General features: G+C 45.1%; 1 protein-coding gene across 2 annotated transcripts in view; it reads right to left on the bottom strand.

Moving 5' to 3' along the window:
* The window catches only part of DHX40 (DEAH-box helicase 40), a 47,144-nt gene that overhangs the window by 2,566 nt on the left and 26,920 nt on the right, over positions 1 to 17,658 (bottom strand). Inside the window, exons 13-18 of one of the 2 annotated variants that reach the window (XM_038759592.1) lie at positions 12,196 to 12,310; positions 11,313 to 11,421; positions 4,908 to 5,002; positions 3,614 to 3,683; positions 3,063 to 3,291; positions 619 to 732 (exon numbers count right to left, since the gene is read on the bottom strand). In XM_038759592.1, coding sequence (XP_038615520.1) covers positions 619 to 732; positions 3,063 to 3,291; positions 3,614 to 3,683; positions 4,908 to 5,002; positions 11,313 to 11,421; positions 12,196 to 12,310 — 732 coding nt within the window. Of the gene's footprint in view, positions 1 to 371; positions 733 to 3,062; positions 3,292 to 3,613; positions 3,684 to 4,907; positions 5,003 to 11,312; positions 11,422 to 12,195; positions 12,311 to 17,658 lie in introns of those variants that run through there. The other variant, XM_038759591.1, reaches the window with a different exon arrangement.

Raw genomic sequence — 17,658 nt, forward strand, 5'->3', positions numbered from 1 at the left:
GGTAGGGACTGTCTCTCTATGCTGCCAATTTGTACTTCCCAAGTGCTTAGTACAGTGCTCTGCACATAGTAAGCGCTCAATAAGTACGATTGATGATGATGACGCTGCTTCCGATTTCAGCCGTCGGAGCCGAGCCCACTCATTTCCCTGGAAGTTCCACCTGACTGCATTGGCAGCATGCATGGCTCAGTGGAAAGAGCACAGGCTTTGGAGTCAGAGGTCATGGGTTCGAATCCCGACTCCACCACCTGTCTGCTTTGTGACCTTGGGCAAGTCACTTAACTTCTCTGAGCCTAAATTACCTCATCTGTAAAATGGGGATTAAGACTGTGAGCCTCACGTGGGACAACCTGATCACCTTGTAACCTCCCCAGCGCTTAGAACAGTGCTTTGCACATAGTAAGCGCTTAATAAATGCCATTATTATTATTATTATTATTGGCAAGGGCTGTTTTATCAGCACTCCTGCTGAATGTTCAACAGCAGCCAACAGTTTCCTCTGCTTCTTGGCCAAACTAACTGCAGTCTTTGGTGGGGCCAAGGGCCTGACTTCTGGACTGCCTTTTCCGTTTCCTGAGCTAGTGGGGCTGGTCCCTTAGCCTGTTTCCTTCGGCACACCGAAAAGGTCCCTGGATCGCTGCTGCTTTCTCTCAAGGAAGCGGGCACGTGCATCTGATACGGATTTGTCATCGTTCCTTCTCTCCATTTTCTTTAGGCAGCCTTCCGTTCCATCTTGACGTATGCAAAATAAGATCAGAAAATCCAGTTTTTTAGACGGTGGACGGGGGTGTTAAAAGGGGGAAGAGAGATTCTCAGGGAAATATATGCAAATGGAGAAGGAATAACACTTGTCACACTCAAGAGAGACAGTATGGTCTAGTTACTACAGCGTGGAGTTTAAGTCAGGAGACTTGGGCTCAATTCTAAATTTTCTACTGATGCACTCTGAGATTCTGGACACAGTCCCTACAGCATTCTTTTCCTCAGTGACCCCATCTAAAAAAAGGACCACCACAATATGTCTCCCTGCTGCTAGCATCAAAGAACTGTTGGAAAGACGATACAAGTACTCTTCTACAAAGAAAAGATGTATGCTATTTCTTTCCAGACTAATTTTCCTAGGCTGAGAGTTTAGTTGCCCTTGTTTTTTTCCTTATGCTATTTCGTGGGTTCAAATCCCGGCTCCACCAATTGTCAGCTGTGTGACTTTGGGCAAGTCACTTCACTTCTCTGTGCCTCAGTTACCTCATCTGTAAAATGAGGATTAAGACTGTGGGCCCCACATGGGACAACCTGATCACCCTGTAACCTCCCCAGCGCTTAGAACAGTGCTTTGCACATAGTAAGCACTTAATAAATGTCATCATCATCATCATCATTATGCTATTTGCTAAGCACTTACTACGCATCAGGCACTGCTCTAAGCACTGGGGTAGATACAAGCTAATCAGGTTGGACGCAGTTCATGTCCCAGATGGGGCTCACAGTCATAATCCTCATTTTTTACAGATGAGGTAACTGAGGCACAGGGAAGTTAAGTGACTTAGTAATAATAATATCACGGTACTTTTTAAGCACTTATTATGTGTACTAAGCGCTGGGGTAGGTACAAGCTAATCAGGTTGGACACAGACCCTATCCCACATGGGGCTCACGGTCTTATTACCCATTTTACAGATAACTGAGGCCCAGAGAGGTTAAGTGACTTGCCCAAGGTCACAAAGCAGATATACGGCAGAGCCGGGATTGGAACACAGATCCTTCTGCCACCCAGTCCCGTGCTCTATCCACCAGGCCAGGTGCTTTCCTAAATTAGTAGTTGTACAGCTACATCCTGGTTAGTGTTCTTCCTGGTTCCACAAAAACGGCGTGGAGAGAAAAAATACTGAAAAAAAGCATAGCTTCCCATAGGGAAGAATTCCCAGAATATTCTGGAAAGGGGGTGTCTGTAGTTGGATTTGCTCTCACTCCCAATTAGAGAGCTATTCATCGCTTAACAAAACAACATAAAAAAGACATTTTTCCGTATCTCCGCTTTCAAGGAAAAAGTCAGGAACCGTCACAAAATGAAAAAAATACTTGAAAATTTCAGAATTTTTTTTTCTGAAAATAAAACAAGTCCGAATTTTAAATCCTCGGGAACCCCTACAAAATTGGATAGTTCAGAATGGAAAAATAATTTCACCTAGCAAACGACAGTCCCATTATCACACACACGGCTACGCTGTGAGACAGCATCCCCTGCCTCTCCAAGGCAGGAGCAGCGAAGCCATAAGTAGGATCTGCCCTCTGTCACATCAGCTAAAAGCATGGGCAGCTCGTACCATTTAAAGCAAAATTCCATGCTCCATCTGGAGCTATTTTCATATGAGATATGTACGTGCCAACTAAAACAGCCCCAGGGGGAGCACAGCAGGTCCGTGCTGTTCCAAGTCCTCTCCGGGACTATTTTAATCCAAGAAATTCTTGCTGTCATGGACCAAGAGAGCGCTGGAGTCAGCTCTGAGCCCCATAACGGCAATGGGCCACAATAATAACACAGCCTAGGAGTGACATGAAGCTGCAGGGATAATCAAGGATCTAGTGAAAGAGACGGTAGCAAGGAGTAATGGGACACAGCTCCCGGTGCTGGGATGGGCCATTTTTTTGAACATTAATTTTACAGCAAGAGGAGACTGTTGTGGGCAGGGAACTGCTATTTTATACTCTCCCGAGCACTTGGTTCAATGCTGTGCACACAGGGAGCACTCAAATACCACCGATGGACTGACTGAATGACTGATTTGGAGGGAGGGCAAAAAAGCACCCAAACCCCCTAGTTCTTTCAAAGCAACGCAGTGAAGAAACAGAGAAGAGATCAGAGTTTCACGTGTTAGGATGGCGGGGTCCAACGAACACCTCGTGTGACAGAAGAAAGGGGCTTTTCTAAACTACAAAAGCAGCTCTTATAATTAGGAATAATTTGGAGGTTTATGACATTAGACCTAGCACTTAGAACAGTGCTTGGCACATAGTAACCGCTTAACAAACACCATTATTATTACTATCTTTGATTCTCTCACCTTTAGGTCGCTTTAGGTCAGACTTGTTGTTCCATCTGGTCATTTCTTCTTCCGTCACCTCTTCTCGGGCTACGCTACTCAAATCGTACGCGTCAATTTCGTGCAACTTGGGCAATAGATCCTTGACCCATTCATACCGAACTGGACACACTGTCTTCACATAGACTTTGGAGGAAACCATCACGTCATGGAAAATGATCCATTCCAGTTGCATTTCCTGGTCATGGAGCTAAACACAAATTTGGTTTTTGAGTGATTTTCTCCATTTTTCTTTCTCAAACACAGTATAGAACATAAAGTACTCTGGATCTATGACAGGCTGCAGCAGCCAAGCATTTAATAAACGCTTACATTGCTTCTAGAAAAAGGACAATTTTAAGCGGGGTGAGGGGTCTCATCCTGATGTAAACATAAGAATAAGGTCACTACATAGGTACAAATATCTAAATTTTCACAAGTTAAACAAGGGGCAACATTAAAGAAACGTTTTTCCAGCTTCTTATTAAACATCACAAAATGCATTCCAAAGTTTGAAAAATAAGATAACCTACTGCTGATGAAGGATGAATGTGGACTACACTTCCATGCCCATCCATTGTGCAAAATGTTCTTCCTACAGACCTGTTAACACAATAATTTTTTTTCCTGAAAACACATTTGGAATTATGAAACATACAAATAACCAAATTAAGCAGAGTGCTGAGTTAACACTACAGAATTATAGTTTCCAGGAAGGCGAACACACCAGATTAAGATGTAGTTTATTTTATTACCTTAGCCAGCTCTACCATCTAGAGCTAAAACAAAATTGAGGGTTCTGATTTGTAATACATCAATATAATTAAAAGTGCTTCTTTAATTCAAAGTTAAAGGTTGTATATTAAAAACAATAATCACCCTCCTACAATTTCCTTCCAGTAGTGTGCACTCTCCTCACACTTCATGAGCAGGGCACCGGAAACCAATTTGCAACAGCCTAAAGTTCAGTTTCCACGAATTTTACATCCCTTACTGGAAAGAGCAAGGTTCTGTAAATCCTAGTTTCCAATTTCGGCTCTGCTTAATACGCTGAATAAATTTGATTATCGCTCTCATTATCATCATCATCATTAATAATAACGTTGCAATAGGTTCCCTGTGCAATAATGAGCCACTAAAAACACTGCTGTTGAGGGATCTTTTTAATCCTGGCTTGAAACAAGAATTCCTATAATAATAATAAGTATGATGGCATTTGTTAAGCGCGTGCTATGTGGTTAGCACTGTTCTAAGCACTGGGGGGATACAAGGTGATCAGGTTGTCCCACGTGGGGCTCACAGTCTTAATCCCCATTTTACAGATGAGGTAACTGAGGCTCTGAGAAGTTAAGTCACTTGCCCAAGGTCACACAGCAGACATGTGGTGGAGCCGGGATTCGAACCCATGCCCTCTGACTCCAAAGCCCGCGCTCTTTCCACCGAGCCACACTGCTTCTCAAGCTGCGTCACGTTACATAATTCACGGCTGCATTATTACACAGAGTTGCCCTATTTGTGGTGGTGTGTGTCCATATCATCTTTGGAAGACAGGAAAGACTGAATCATGCTTAAAGCAAAAGTGCAGAAAAATCTAGGGACATTAAAAAGTGAAAAGAAAGGAAACAATTAACTTCCACCCTTCTAATTCGATGGATGACTTCAATAGGGGTTTAGCCCAAATGAGAAAGAGATGGGACCATTATCACTGCTGTAACAGCAGTATCAGTTTTCTAATCTTGGCACCCTCATTACCAACAGTCTCTTAATTAGTGCTATTGTGGCCTCCAGCCTGCTTCCTGTTATCACTCCAACGGTGATATCACTCACCTACGGGCCACATTGGTGAAATACCCTGTGCAAAGGCATCTTCTTAGGATTTCATTTCTAGAGCCTTCAAAAGTTTCCTTGGGAAAATCTTGATTCTGTATTAAAAAAAAAAAAACCAAAATCACCATCACGGTAGGGAAATAAATCCATGAGATACAGTGTCCTCAGATGAAGAATACCTAGGATCTACTTCTGTTGGCTTTACCAACCGCTGCATGATCCACCAGTCTCAAAAATGATGATGATGGCATTTGTTAAGCACTTACTATGTGCCAAGCACTGTTCTAAGCGCTGGGGAGGATACAAGGTGATCAGTTTGTCCCACGTGGGGCTCACAGTCTTAATCCCCATTTTACAGATGAGGTAGCTGAGGCACAGAGAAGTGAAGTGTGTATGTATATATGTTTGTACGTATTTTTTACTCTATTTATTTATTAATTTATTTTATTTGTACATATCTATTCTATTTATTTTATTTTGTTAGCATGTTTGGTTTTGTTCTCTGTCTCCCCCTTTTAGACTGTGAGCCCACTGTTGGGTAGGGACTGTCTCTATATGTTGCCAATTTGTACTTCCCAAGCACTTAGTACAGTGCTCTGCACATAGTAAGCGCTCAATAAATACGATTGATGATGATGATGATGATGATGATGAAGTGACTTGCCCAAAGTCACACAGCTGACAAACGGTGGAGCCGGGATTAGAACCCATGAACTCGGATTCCCAAACCTGTGCTCTTTCCACTGAGCCAAGCTGCTTCCCATAATGAAAGGAAATTATTGGAATTTTGACATGAAAGGATTTCATTTATAAATTACATTCAATAAAATTATTGAAATGAAATGAAAAGTGAAAACGAGGCGAGGTGGGATGGGGAGGGAATGTGTTGCAGAAAAGCTCGATAAAGACTCCTGGTTGATTCAATTAGAGGGAATAACAAGAGATCGGAAAGGTGCTCCTGGAGTCTACAGATGCCCACTGCAATTGTCTTAAAATAATAATAATAATAATAATAATAATAATAATAATAATAATAATGGCATTTTATTAAGCGCTTACTATGTGCAAAGCACTGTTCTAAGCGCTGGGGAGGTTACAAAGTGATCAGGTTGTCCCACGGGGGCTCACAGTCTTAATCCCCATTTTACAGATGAGGTAACTGAGGCCCAGAGAGGTGAAGTGACTTGTCCAAGGTCACACAGCTGACAATTGGCAGAGCCGGGATTTGAACCCGTGACCTCTGACTCCAAAGTCCGTGCTCTTTCCACTGGGCCACGCTGCTTCTCACGTTAGGAGTAAAAATATACCTTTTTTTACATCCAAAACTAAACGACAAATACAATCGGCACAATGAACTTGCATGTTCAAATAGTGTAGATACGTACCAATAATAAAAAAAATTTTGAATTCAAACAAGTAACATCGGTACACACACACACACACACACACAACACAAAATTGTGCTCGCCAAATGCTTTGCAATCATTAAAGTTAATTTATTATTTTTATTTTATATTATATTTTTTATATTATATATTTATTTTATTTTATATTTTATTTTCTATTTTTTATTTTCTATTTATTTTACTTGTACATATCTACCCTATTTATTTTTTGTTAGCATGTTTGGTTTTGTTCTCTGTCTCCCCCTTTTAGACTGCGAGCCCGCTGTTGGGTAGGGACTGTCTCTACATGTTGCCAATTTGTACTTCCCAAGCGCTTAGTACAGTGCTCTGCACATAGTAAGCGCTCAATAAATACGATTAATGATGATGATTAAAGTGACACTTGCCTGAGTCCAAGCACTTCGGCGTATTTAAGTGTCAGACAATCTCTTAAAACTGCTACATGCAACGCCTAACTCAAGAGCTACCTGAGTGTTATGTGCCAAGCTATGGCTTCTTGTTGCTTCCCATCAGACTACTACTGTGGTATTTTATTTGAAATTGCTTTGAAATTTGATGTACTGCACTAAATATTGGAGCAGCAGTTGGGCGAGCCCGGGGCGTATCCAACAAATAGATCGCATCCTATTCAAAGCACTATCACGAAGTCTGAAAGCGTTGAAAGGAATACGTGACCTAGTGGATAGAGAATGGGGCTAGGAGTCAAAAGGACTGGGTTCTAGTCCTGGTCCCACCACTTGTCTGCTGTGTGCCCTTGGGCAAGTAACTTCACTTCTCTGTGCCTCAGTTACCTCAACTGGAAAATGGGGATTAAGGCTCATGGCTTAGTGGATACATACATACATATTTATTGCTCTATTTATTTATTTATTTATTTATTTTGCTTGTACATTTCTATCCTATTTATTTTATTTTGTTGGTATGTTTGGTTTTGTTCTCTGTCTCCCCCTTTTAGACTGTGAGCCCACTGTTGGGTAGGGACTGTCTCTATGTATTGCCAATTTGTACTTCCCAAGCGCTTAGTACAGTGCTCTGCACATAGTAAGCGCTCAATAAATACGATTGATTGATTGATTGATACAGCACAGTCCTGGGAGTTAGAAGGTTGTCTGCTGTGTGACCTTGGGGAAGTCACTTTACTCTTCTAGACTGTGAGCCCGCTGTTGGGTAGGGACTGTCTCTACGTGTTGCCGACTTGTACTTCCCAAGCGCTTAGTACAGTGCTCTGCACACAGTAAGCGCTCAATAAATACGACTGAATGATTCTCTGGGCCTCAGTACCCTCATCTGCAAAATGGGGATCGAGACTGTGAGCCCCACATGGGACAGGACTGTGTCCAACCCGATTTTCTTGTTTCTACTCCGGCACTTAGTACAGTGCCTGGCACACAGTAAGTGCTTAACAAATGCCATTATTATTATTATTATTATTATTATTATTATTATTATTATTATGTGGGACATGGACCATGCCCAGTCTGATTACCTTCTACCTACCGCAGCATTTAGAACAATGTCCAGCACGTAGTAAGTGCTTAACAAATATCATAAAAAAAAGTTTCAGTGGTGTTATCAGAGAAGATGATGATGAAGAAGGCATTTATTAAGCACTTACTATGTGCAAAGCACTGTTCTAAGCGCTGGGGGGATACAAGGTGATTAGGTTGTCCCACGTGGGGCTCACAGACTTAATCCCCATTTTACAGATGAGGTAACTAGAGGCATAGAGAAGTTAAGTGACTTGCCCAAGTCACACAGCTGACAATTGGCGGAGCCGGGATTTGAACCCATGACCTCTGACTCCGAAGCCCGGGCTCTTTCCACTGAGCCACGCTATTTTCTGAGTGCTTACTGTTTGCAGAGCGTTGTTTACATGCTCTATATTGTTCTAAATGTTCGAAATGTAAGCGCCCTAGGGGCTTCCAGCCTTCAGGGGGAGAAAGACATTAAAATAAATTATAGGCAGGAGAAATAGAATAGTAGAAGTGCTGAGGGCGACTATCGGCTTAAGGGGTACAAGCCAAATGCATAGTTGACATAGAGGAGAGGGTGGATAGGGAAACGAGGGCTTAGTCAGGGAACGTCTCTTGGAAAGAATGGGATTTTAAATGTGTTATAAAATGTGCTGTATTTTGGGAAAGAGGGTTAAGCCTTAGGCTCCACCTTACGGCCTGGCCTCGGTGGCAGTAAAACCAATTCAGCTGTGCTCTTCTTCTTGACCACTACCCACTCCCATGAGAGGGGCTTCCTCACAGTGCCCCTTTTAGACTGTGAGCCCACCCCTTTTAGACTGTGAGCCCACTGTTGGGTAGGGACTGCCTCTATGTGTTGCCAATTTGTACTTCCCAAGCGCTTGGTACAGTGCTCTGCACATAGTAAGCGCTCAATAAATACGATTGATTGATTGATTGATTTTGCTCTTGTGGAGAGTCCACAGGTCAGTTGACTTACGGCTTTTCCTTTTTTATTTTATGTCATTTGTTGAGTGCTTACTAGGTGTCAAGCACTGTTCATGCACTGGGATGGATGGACATAGTCCCTTGTCCCCCATGGGGCTCATGGTCTAAGTAGGAAGGAGGAACTGTACTTTCCAAGCGCTTAGTACAGTGCTCTGCACACAGTAAGCACTCAATAAATACAACAATGAATGAAAGGCCTGGGCCTGAGCATCCTCCTCTTCATCCTCCTCCTCCTGGCCGTCCTCCCCAACACGCACAGCCTGGCGACGGCCGCGGTGAGTGGCGGCCCCACGTTCTCCCCCTGGCCTGGAATAAGGATGGCATTTCTTAAGCGCCTACTACGTGCAAAGCACTGTTCCAAGCGCTGGATGCCCTCCCTCCTCACATCTGCCAAGCCAGCTCCCTTCCTCCCTTCAAAGCCCTCCTGAGAGCTCACCTCCTCCAGGAGGCCTTCCCGCACTGAGCCCCCTCCTTCCCCTCCCCACAGCACCTGTATATATGTAGTTTGTACATATTTATAACTCTATTTTATTTGTACATGTTTATTCTATTTATTTTAATTTGTTAATAGGTTTTGTTTCGTTCTCTGTCTCCCCCTTCTAGACTGTGAGCCCACTGTTGGGTAGGGACCGTCTCTATATGTTGCCAACTTGGACTTCCCAAGCGCTTAGTACAGGGCTCTGCACACAGTAAGCGCTCAATAAATACGATTGATTGATTGACCAGGTATTAAATCCTCATTTTACAGTCAAGAAACTGAGGCACAGAGAAGTTAAGTCACCTGTCCATGGTCACACAGCAGGTAAGCGGCGGAGCTAGGATGAGAATCCCGGTCCTCTGCCTCCCGGCCCGTGCTCTTTCCACTAGGCCATGCTGTTTCCCGTGACTCGTGAGCTGCTATCGCCATTGTGAGGCACCTCTGCCTCCTGATTAACTTTTAAGACGTCCCTTCCTGGAATGCATTTTTCAGTAGCAGATGGGAGTTCTTTATTTCTCCTTGTTTCTTGGAGAGACGGTGGTGGGGAAGAGCCTAAAAACTCAGCGCTGGCTTCGGGTACGTCATTGCCTCCGCCTGTTCCATACGACGTCATCACATCCCCCTGCGAGCACACGTAGCATTCTACATGGCATCACAGCCTGGTGCTCCATAATTTGTTTATATTAAGGTCCACCTCCCCCTCTATCATCATCATCATCAATCGTATTTATTGAGCGCTTACTATGTGCAGAGCACTGTACTAAGCGCTTGGGAAGTACAAATTGGCAACATACAGAGACAGTCCCTACCCAACAGTGGGCTCACAGTCTAAAAGGGGGAGACAGAGAACAAAACCAAACATACTAACAAAATAAATAGAATAGATATGTACAAATAAAATAAATAGAGTAATAAATATGTACAAACATATATACATATATACAGGTGCTGTGGGGAAGGGAAGGAGGTAAGATGGGGGGGATGGAGAGGGGGACGAGGGGGAGAGGAAGGAAGGGGCTCAGTCTGGGAAGGCCTCCTGGAGGAGATGAGCTCTCAGCAGGGCCTTGAAGGGAGGAAGAGAGCTAGCTTGGCGGATGGGCAGAGGGAGGCCATTCCAGGCCCAGGGGAGGACGTGGGCCGGGGGTCGATGGCGGGACAAGCGGGAACGAGGCCTAACGGTGAGGAGATTAGCGGCAGAAAAGCGGAGGGTGTGGGGTGGGCTGTAGAAGGAGAGAAAGGAGGTGAGATAGGAGAGGGTGAGGTGATGGACAGCCTTGAAGCCCAGGGTGAGGAGTTTCTGCCTGATGCGCAGATGCCCTCTACACCGTAAGCTCGTTGTGGGCAGGGAACGTGGCTACCGACTGTGTTATACTGTATTCTTCCAAGCGCTTAGTATTCATTCATTCATTCAATCGTATTTATTGAGCGCTTCCTGTGTGCAGAGCACTGTACTGAGCGCTTGGAAAGTACAATTCGGCAACAGATACGGGACAATCCCTGCCCACAGCGGGCTCATAGTCTAGAAGGGGGAGACAGACCACAAAACAACAGTGCTCTGCACACAGTAAGTGCTCAATAAATACGACTGATTTGATTGACTGGGGAAACGCGACAAGCGCTCCCTGCTCAGGGCCATTGTGTTTCCCATCCAGGTCCCTGTTCCCCAAAGTGCAGTTTCCAGCGGGCTGGATGCTAATATTTTTTTTCTTTTTAAACTGCTAGCACACCCAGGGACAATTGTTTCATCAGTGCACCATCCCCTAGACTGTGAGCTCGTTACAGGCAGGGAATGTGTTTGCTAATTCTGCTGTACTGTACTCTCCCAAGCACTTAATACAGTGCTCTGCACATAGTAAGCACTCAATAAATACCATTGATTGATTGACTGGTTGATTGGAGGTCAGCTGTAGAGAAACTTCACTATTATACAGGAGATAGAAAAATGGGGAAAGAAATCAATAGGTTTGTACAGGTTCTTTTTGAGGGGGGGTGGAAAGATTAAAAAGCAGCTATAAATTAGTGAAAGCCAGACAGCATGAAATACATTTAAGATAGCACTCACCAGTTTAAGTTTACTGGCTATTTCGCGAAGTTGAGCTTCTACACTGAATGCGGACTTCAAGCCCCTCCAATGGATCCAATGTCTTTGGCACCAATTAGCTGGAGATTTGCTGTAAGTGCAACGCAGGTATTATAGAAAACTTCTTGAAAGTGAAAAGCAACCCAGTTCCTCCTTGTTTACACTGTATTATTATTGTATTTGTTAAGTGCTTACTAGGTGCCAGGCACTGTACTAAGCGCTGGGGTGGACACATGCAAATCAGGCTGGACACAGTCTCTGTCCCACGGGGGGCTCACAGTCTCAATCCCCATTTTACAGATGAGGTAACTAGGCACAGAGAAGTGGAGTGACTTGCCCAAGGTCACACAGCAGACCAGTTGCAGAGCTGGGATTAGACTCCCAGGCCTGAGCTCTAAACATTACGCCAAGCTGTTTCTAAAGAAACAGAGAAGCAGCGGGGCTCAGCAGGAAAGAGCCCGGGCTTTGGAGTCAGAGGTCATGGGTTCAAATCCCAGCTCTGCCAACTGTCAGCTGTGTGACTTCGGGCAAGTCACTTAACTTCTCTGGGCCCCAGTTACCTCATCTGTAAAATGGGGATGAAGACTGTGAGCCCCCTGTGGGACAACCTGATCACCTTGTTAACCTCCCCAGCGCTTAGAACAGTGCTTTGCACATAGTAAGCGCTTAATAAATGCCATTATTATTATTATTATTATCATTATTATTATTCTAAAGACAAAGACAATATCTGCATTCAAGTATCCTGTAACCCCAAAGAAAGCACTGTGCTTTATTTGCTAGTGTCCAATGTTGCAAGTGCCATATGCACAAGGTAATTAATTTTCACCGCTGTAATGACAGAATGCTTCCTTCTCACATATACCTGGATTTGCACTGCTCAAAGACTATTAATAGAGTTGCAAAGTCATTCCATCCACCAGCATCTGATGACAACTCTTGATGTTTCAGGTCAGCTTCTTTTTGCTTCTGGGCATCACCTGGGGAAACATTAAAGGAAGATGTCCATTTCAGAGCTCAGCATTCTGGGCCTTATGTGACACAAGTATTTGTCATACCCATTTTATAAGGGATCAGAATGACATAACCAAGGTGACAAAGCAATAACGACAAGGCTGGAAAACGGAGTATAAGGATGCCAGACCCCTGAGATTCCTGCACAAGACCTCACTCCTTAAGAATTTTTATATTAACGATGAAGACATTTTCATTGATTTCTAAAGTCTCTTTCCCCCTAACTGTCTTGTATTTTGCACATTCTTTGGGGTGATTTGACCTTTTTTTACCTTTTTAGTTTTTTGTTCTCAATTCAGCTACAGGAGACTAGGAGGATACTTTTGAGGCTAGAAGTATTATAAGCTCCAAGCCTCAATAGCAGCACTAGCAAAAGCAAGATTGCACCTGCCGAATTCATTTCTTGGGAGAAATCATTTAATACTTTTCTTTCTCTCAATCAATACCGGGGTAAAGGTTTAGCATAGATTTCAGCGAAGAGAACATTCAGCAGATTCAAACAGGGAGCTTGCCAAGGCTGCAGTATCTCTCTCACACAGAAATCAATGACCTTTGTTTCAGAAGACGTCATTATAAAAAAAAAATACGCGTCTAGTTTTAGATGAAGCAGCATGGCCTAGTGGATAGAGCACGGTCCCGGGAGGCAGAAGGCCCTGGGTTCTAATTTTGGCTCCACCACTTTTCTGCTGTGACCTTGGGCAAGCCACTTCGCTCCTCTGTGCCTTAGATATCATCTGTAAAACGGGGATTAAGACCGTGAGCCCCACGTGGGACTGTCCCGTCCTTTCTAGGGCTCACAGTCTGCCCCTCTTCTAGACTGTGAGCCCGTTGTTGGGTAGGGATCGTCTCTATTTGTTGCCGAATTATACTTTCCAAGTGCCAAAGACTTTGGCCCCAAAACTACTTGACACAGCTAAGAACTGTGGAGTCACTGCAGAGCAGTGGAACCATTTGAGTGCCCTTACGGTGCAGTGCTCTGTACTTGGCGTTTCCAAAATATGGACTAGCAAGGTGACACAGTGCCCGTCCACAAGGAGCTTACGCTCTAACGGAAGCAGCCTAGACCCATGATATTCTCAGTTGGGACCCACAGCCTTGGCTGAACTTTCTGAAACAAGTTAGCCCTGAGGGCCCGGTGGGCCACTGTGGTAACTAGGAGTCGCCTCGGGTGGAAGCCCAGCCACGTCTGCCTCTCGAACCGAAGACCTCGTCCCAGTGACAGACAGAGGTGTGTCAGTCTGCTTCAAGTTTGGTAAGTCAAAAGTTGGTAAGTAGCCCTCCATCCCAAAGAACTGCCCACACCTGTCCTGGAAGCGACTAAGTGGATGGCAGACAACAATCAAGTGCACGCCCACATCTAAAAGGGTCATCTGTTGGGAGTTTGATAATAGCCTTTGGGTTTTTCTGTGATTCCAATCAGGGAACGGTCAGTGGAAGTGCCCAGTTTGATCACAAATCAGGGGAAGATGCAAAGTCTAATCTCCAAAATGCCCAGGGCCCAAGTCAGATAGGGCTTTTTGAAGTCAGTAGCGAGAACCGCATAGTTCAGCAGTTGGCCAGCCAGGACTGATTCTGTCGTTCTACACAACTGGCCCTCTTGAGGATGGGCTGAAGCTTCTGGATTCTAAACTAGAGGTTACACTGTTTAGGTGAAGCCTTAAGGCAAAAATTACACACTTTCTAAGCCTGATAACTGGGAAGCAGAGGGGCCTAATGGAAAGAGCACGGGCCTGGGGGTCGGGGGACCTGGACTTTAATCCTGACTCTGCCAGGAGCTGCTGTTTGACTTTGGGCAACACATTTAAATTCTCTGCGGCAGTTCCCTCATCTGCAAAATGAGGATCAATGCCCGTTCGCCCTCCGAGACTGTGAGCCCCATGTGGGACCTGACAGCGCTTAATACATAGTAAACGCTTAACAAATACCACAGTTATTAGGATGGGCCACGTGGCTCACTCCTCCTCGCCATCGCTAAGACTCAACATTCCCCTGATGACATGATCTCCCCCGTCATAGTCTTGAGGGGCCATCATCTCCTCCCACTCTCCCCATAGGCCTTATCTTCTCCCCATCTCACAGCCCACTCCTCTCCAGTGTCGCTTTTGGTCTGTCTTCCCCCCTTCTTCTTTTTCTTTGCATCGCATATCATCCATCTCTACCACCCTCTAAAGCTACAGATCGCTGAAACCTACCGCCCTCCTGGTGCCACACCTGCATTTCTTGCCCTTTTTTTTTTCTTAAGCACTTACTACATGTGTTCTAAGCCCTGGATTAGATGCAAGATAATCAGGTCAGACTCAATCCTTGTTCCCCAGGGTACGGTTGAAGTGAGAAGGAGAACAGGCATTAAATTCCCATTTTACAGATGAGGAAACTGAGGCACAGAGAAGTTAAATGACTTGCCCGAGGTCCCACTGCAGGCAAGTGGTGGAGGTAGGATTAGAACCCAGGTCCTCTGTCTCCCAGGCCTGTGCTTTTTCCACTAGGCCACTCTGCTTTCCACACAGCTTCTGATACATTTTTAATTTCCTCTCACACTTCTCTGCTACTGTAATCCCTGGGGACTTCAACCTCCATGATAATGATGCTCCCCCTACCACAATCTCCATCTTCTATCCTCCACTTTTCCCAGATTCCCTCACCCTTCCTGTTCTATCCTCTTTGGCTATTCCAGGTGCTCACCCTTCCTGTCCTCTCCACTTCACCTATCACCTAACCCAGATCCTTTTATCACTCCTAGATTTCCCGCCAGTCCTCCCATCCCTAGATGGGAAAGCCCCCCCGGCCCCACTCTGTCTTCTCCAATCTCAGCGCTTTTGCCCCTTCCCTCCACCATTCCTTTTTCACTCTCTCACCACTAACCAAAGCCTGGAACACTTCCCACAGCAGGCTCCTTCCGCTGCTGCATCCATGTGGCCCAATACAGCTGGTGGAAATCCAGGCTGACTTCTGTCATTACAAATTCACTCTGTCTTGCTATAATTCAGCTCAGTTTTCCACTTGACCACGCTCTTCTTCTTCCCTCACTGCCTTTTCCCCTCATCCACAACCCCCAGAGACATTTTCCCAATCTTCAATTCCCTCCCAAAGGTTACGGCTTTGCTCTTTCTTCCCCCCATAAACAGCTTTCACTGTGGAAAAGCTCTGGCCACTCTGCGGCTAAACTACTGCATCCACCTCCTCGTTGAGCTCCCTGCCTTCAGTCTCTCCTCAATCCAATCTGTGCGAAACATTGCTGCATTCTTCACCTTTCTGAAGCAGCACTTGGCACCCACTCCACAAAATCCCCTCCCTGGTTTCCTTCATCCCCCCACACCCAGACTCTCCCCCAGTTCACCCCATCTTACCTTTCTGCTCTCTTCACCTGTGACTCTCCAACTCACTCTTTTTCATTTCTCCCAAACAAAGCGGGAGAAGCCTGGCCTAGTGGATAAAGCATGAGCCTGGGGGTCAAAAGGACATGGGTTCTAATCCCAGCTCTAAATAAATAATGCTAAATAATGCTAAATAATGCTAAATAATGGCTAAATAATGCTAAATAATGGCATTTATTAAGCGCTTACTATGTGCAAAGCACTGTACTAAGCGCTGGGAAGGTTACAAGGTGATCAGGTTGTCTGCCCCCTGTGGGGCTCCCAGTCTTCATCCCCATTTTACAGATGAGGTAACTGAGGCCCAGTGAAGTGACTTGCCCGAAGTCACCCAGCTGACAGTTGGTGGAGCCGGGATTCGAACTCATGACCTCCGACTCCAAAGCCCAAGCTCTTTCCACCGAGCCATGCCGCTTCTTGTCTTGCTACGTGTGACCTGGGGCAAGTCACTTGCCTTTTCTTTGCTTCATCTGTAAAATGGGGATAACGACTTTGAGCCCCAAGTGGGACACGGACTGTGTCCAACCTGACTAGCTTGTATCCACCTCAGCGCTTTATGGAGTGCCTGGCACATAGTAAGCATTTAAATACCATATAATAAACAAAATAACCTGCTAACCTTGAAACCTTATTTTGCTCTCAATTTTCCAGACTCCAACCCCTCACTTAAGCTGTTCCCCAAGCTTGCAACTCCCTCCCTTCCAAAATCCTAAAGATCAGGTGACACTCTCCATATTTAAAGCCCTCCTGAAATACCACCTCTTCTAACAAGCCTTCTCTGATTCCTATTACCCTTAGACTGTGAGCCCACTGTTGGGCAGGGACTGGCTCTATATGTTGCCAATTTGTACTTCCCAAGCGCTTAGTACAGTGCTCTGCACACAGTAAGCGCTCAATAAATACGATTGATGATGATTACCCTGTGCTGTATAAAGCCACCAGCCATCTCTAGAATCTTTGAACACAATTTATACCCAATCTCAGAACTCACGCGTATACACTTGATCAATTGTTTACTTTGACCTTCATAGTTAGTAATAGTATTTATCAGCGTGGCTCAGTGGAAAGAGCACGGGCTTTGGAGTCAGAGGTCATGGGTTCAAGTCCCGGCTCTGCCGCTTGTCAGCTGTGTGACTTTGGGCAAGTCACTTAGCTTCTCTGTGCCTCAGTTACCTCATCTGTCATATGGGGATTAATATTGTGAGCCCCACTTGGGGCAACCTGAGCACCTTGCATCTTCCCCAGCGCTTTAGAACAGTGCTTTGCACATAGTAAGCGCTAACAAATACCAAATACCAAAATTATTATTATTATTATCAAGCACTTACTGTGTGCAGAGCACTGTACTAAGCACTAAGAACAGACTGGTGGGAATAAGACCCGGTCCCTGCTCCTCATGGTAAATCTTTCTTATGTTTGTCCTCGTGGGCAAGGACCTTGTCACGTCTTTTGTTTTGTACTTTCCATGCTCATAATACCACACACTGCCTTTGGTGGAAGCTCAACGAATGCTGCTGTTGTTTTTCTCCTAATGGCATCCACTACATGCCAGGCGCTGTACTAAGAGTTGGACACTTGTTCCTCGTGGGGCTGACAGTCTTAATCCCCATTTTACAGATGAGAGGACTGAGGCACCGAGAAGTGAAGCAACTTGTCCAAGGTCACAGAGCAGACAAGCGGCGGAGCCGGGATTGGATCCCCATGTCCTCTGATTCCTAGGCCGCGGCTCTTTCCAGTAGGTCGCCGTATACAGACGCGGCTGATTTCCATGGATCTATAATCACCTACAGATTTCGGGCCACTCCAAGGTCATGAACCTTTGTGGACACAGGCAATTCAAAAAGGGCCAGAATTGCCCCGGCCCCATTCTCTGCATATTTTTGCCGATTAGCATCAACAACATCAGCTGCATTACAAACCCAAGTCTCAGTCAAGACACATCC

This window comes from Tachyglossus aculeatus, chromosome 17, assembly GCF_015852505.1.
Source record: "Tachyglossus aculeatus isolate mTacAcu1 chromosome 17, mTacAcu1.pri, whole genome shotgun sequence".
Taxonomy (NCBI): Eukaryota; Metazoa; Chordata; class Mammalia; order Monotremata; family Tachyglossidae; genus Tachyglossus; species Tachyglossus aculeatus.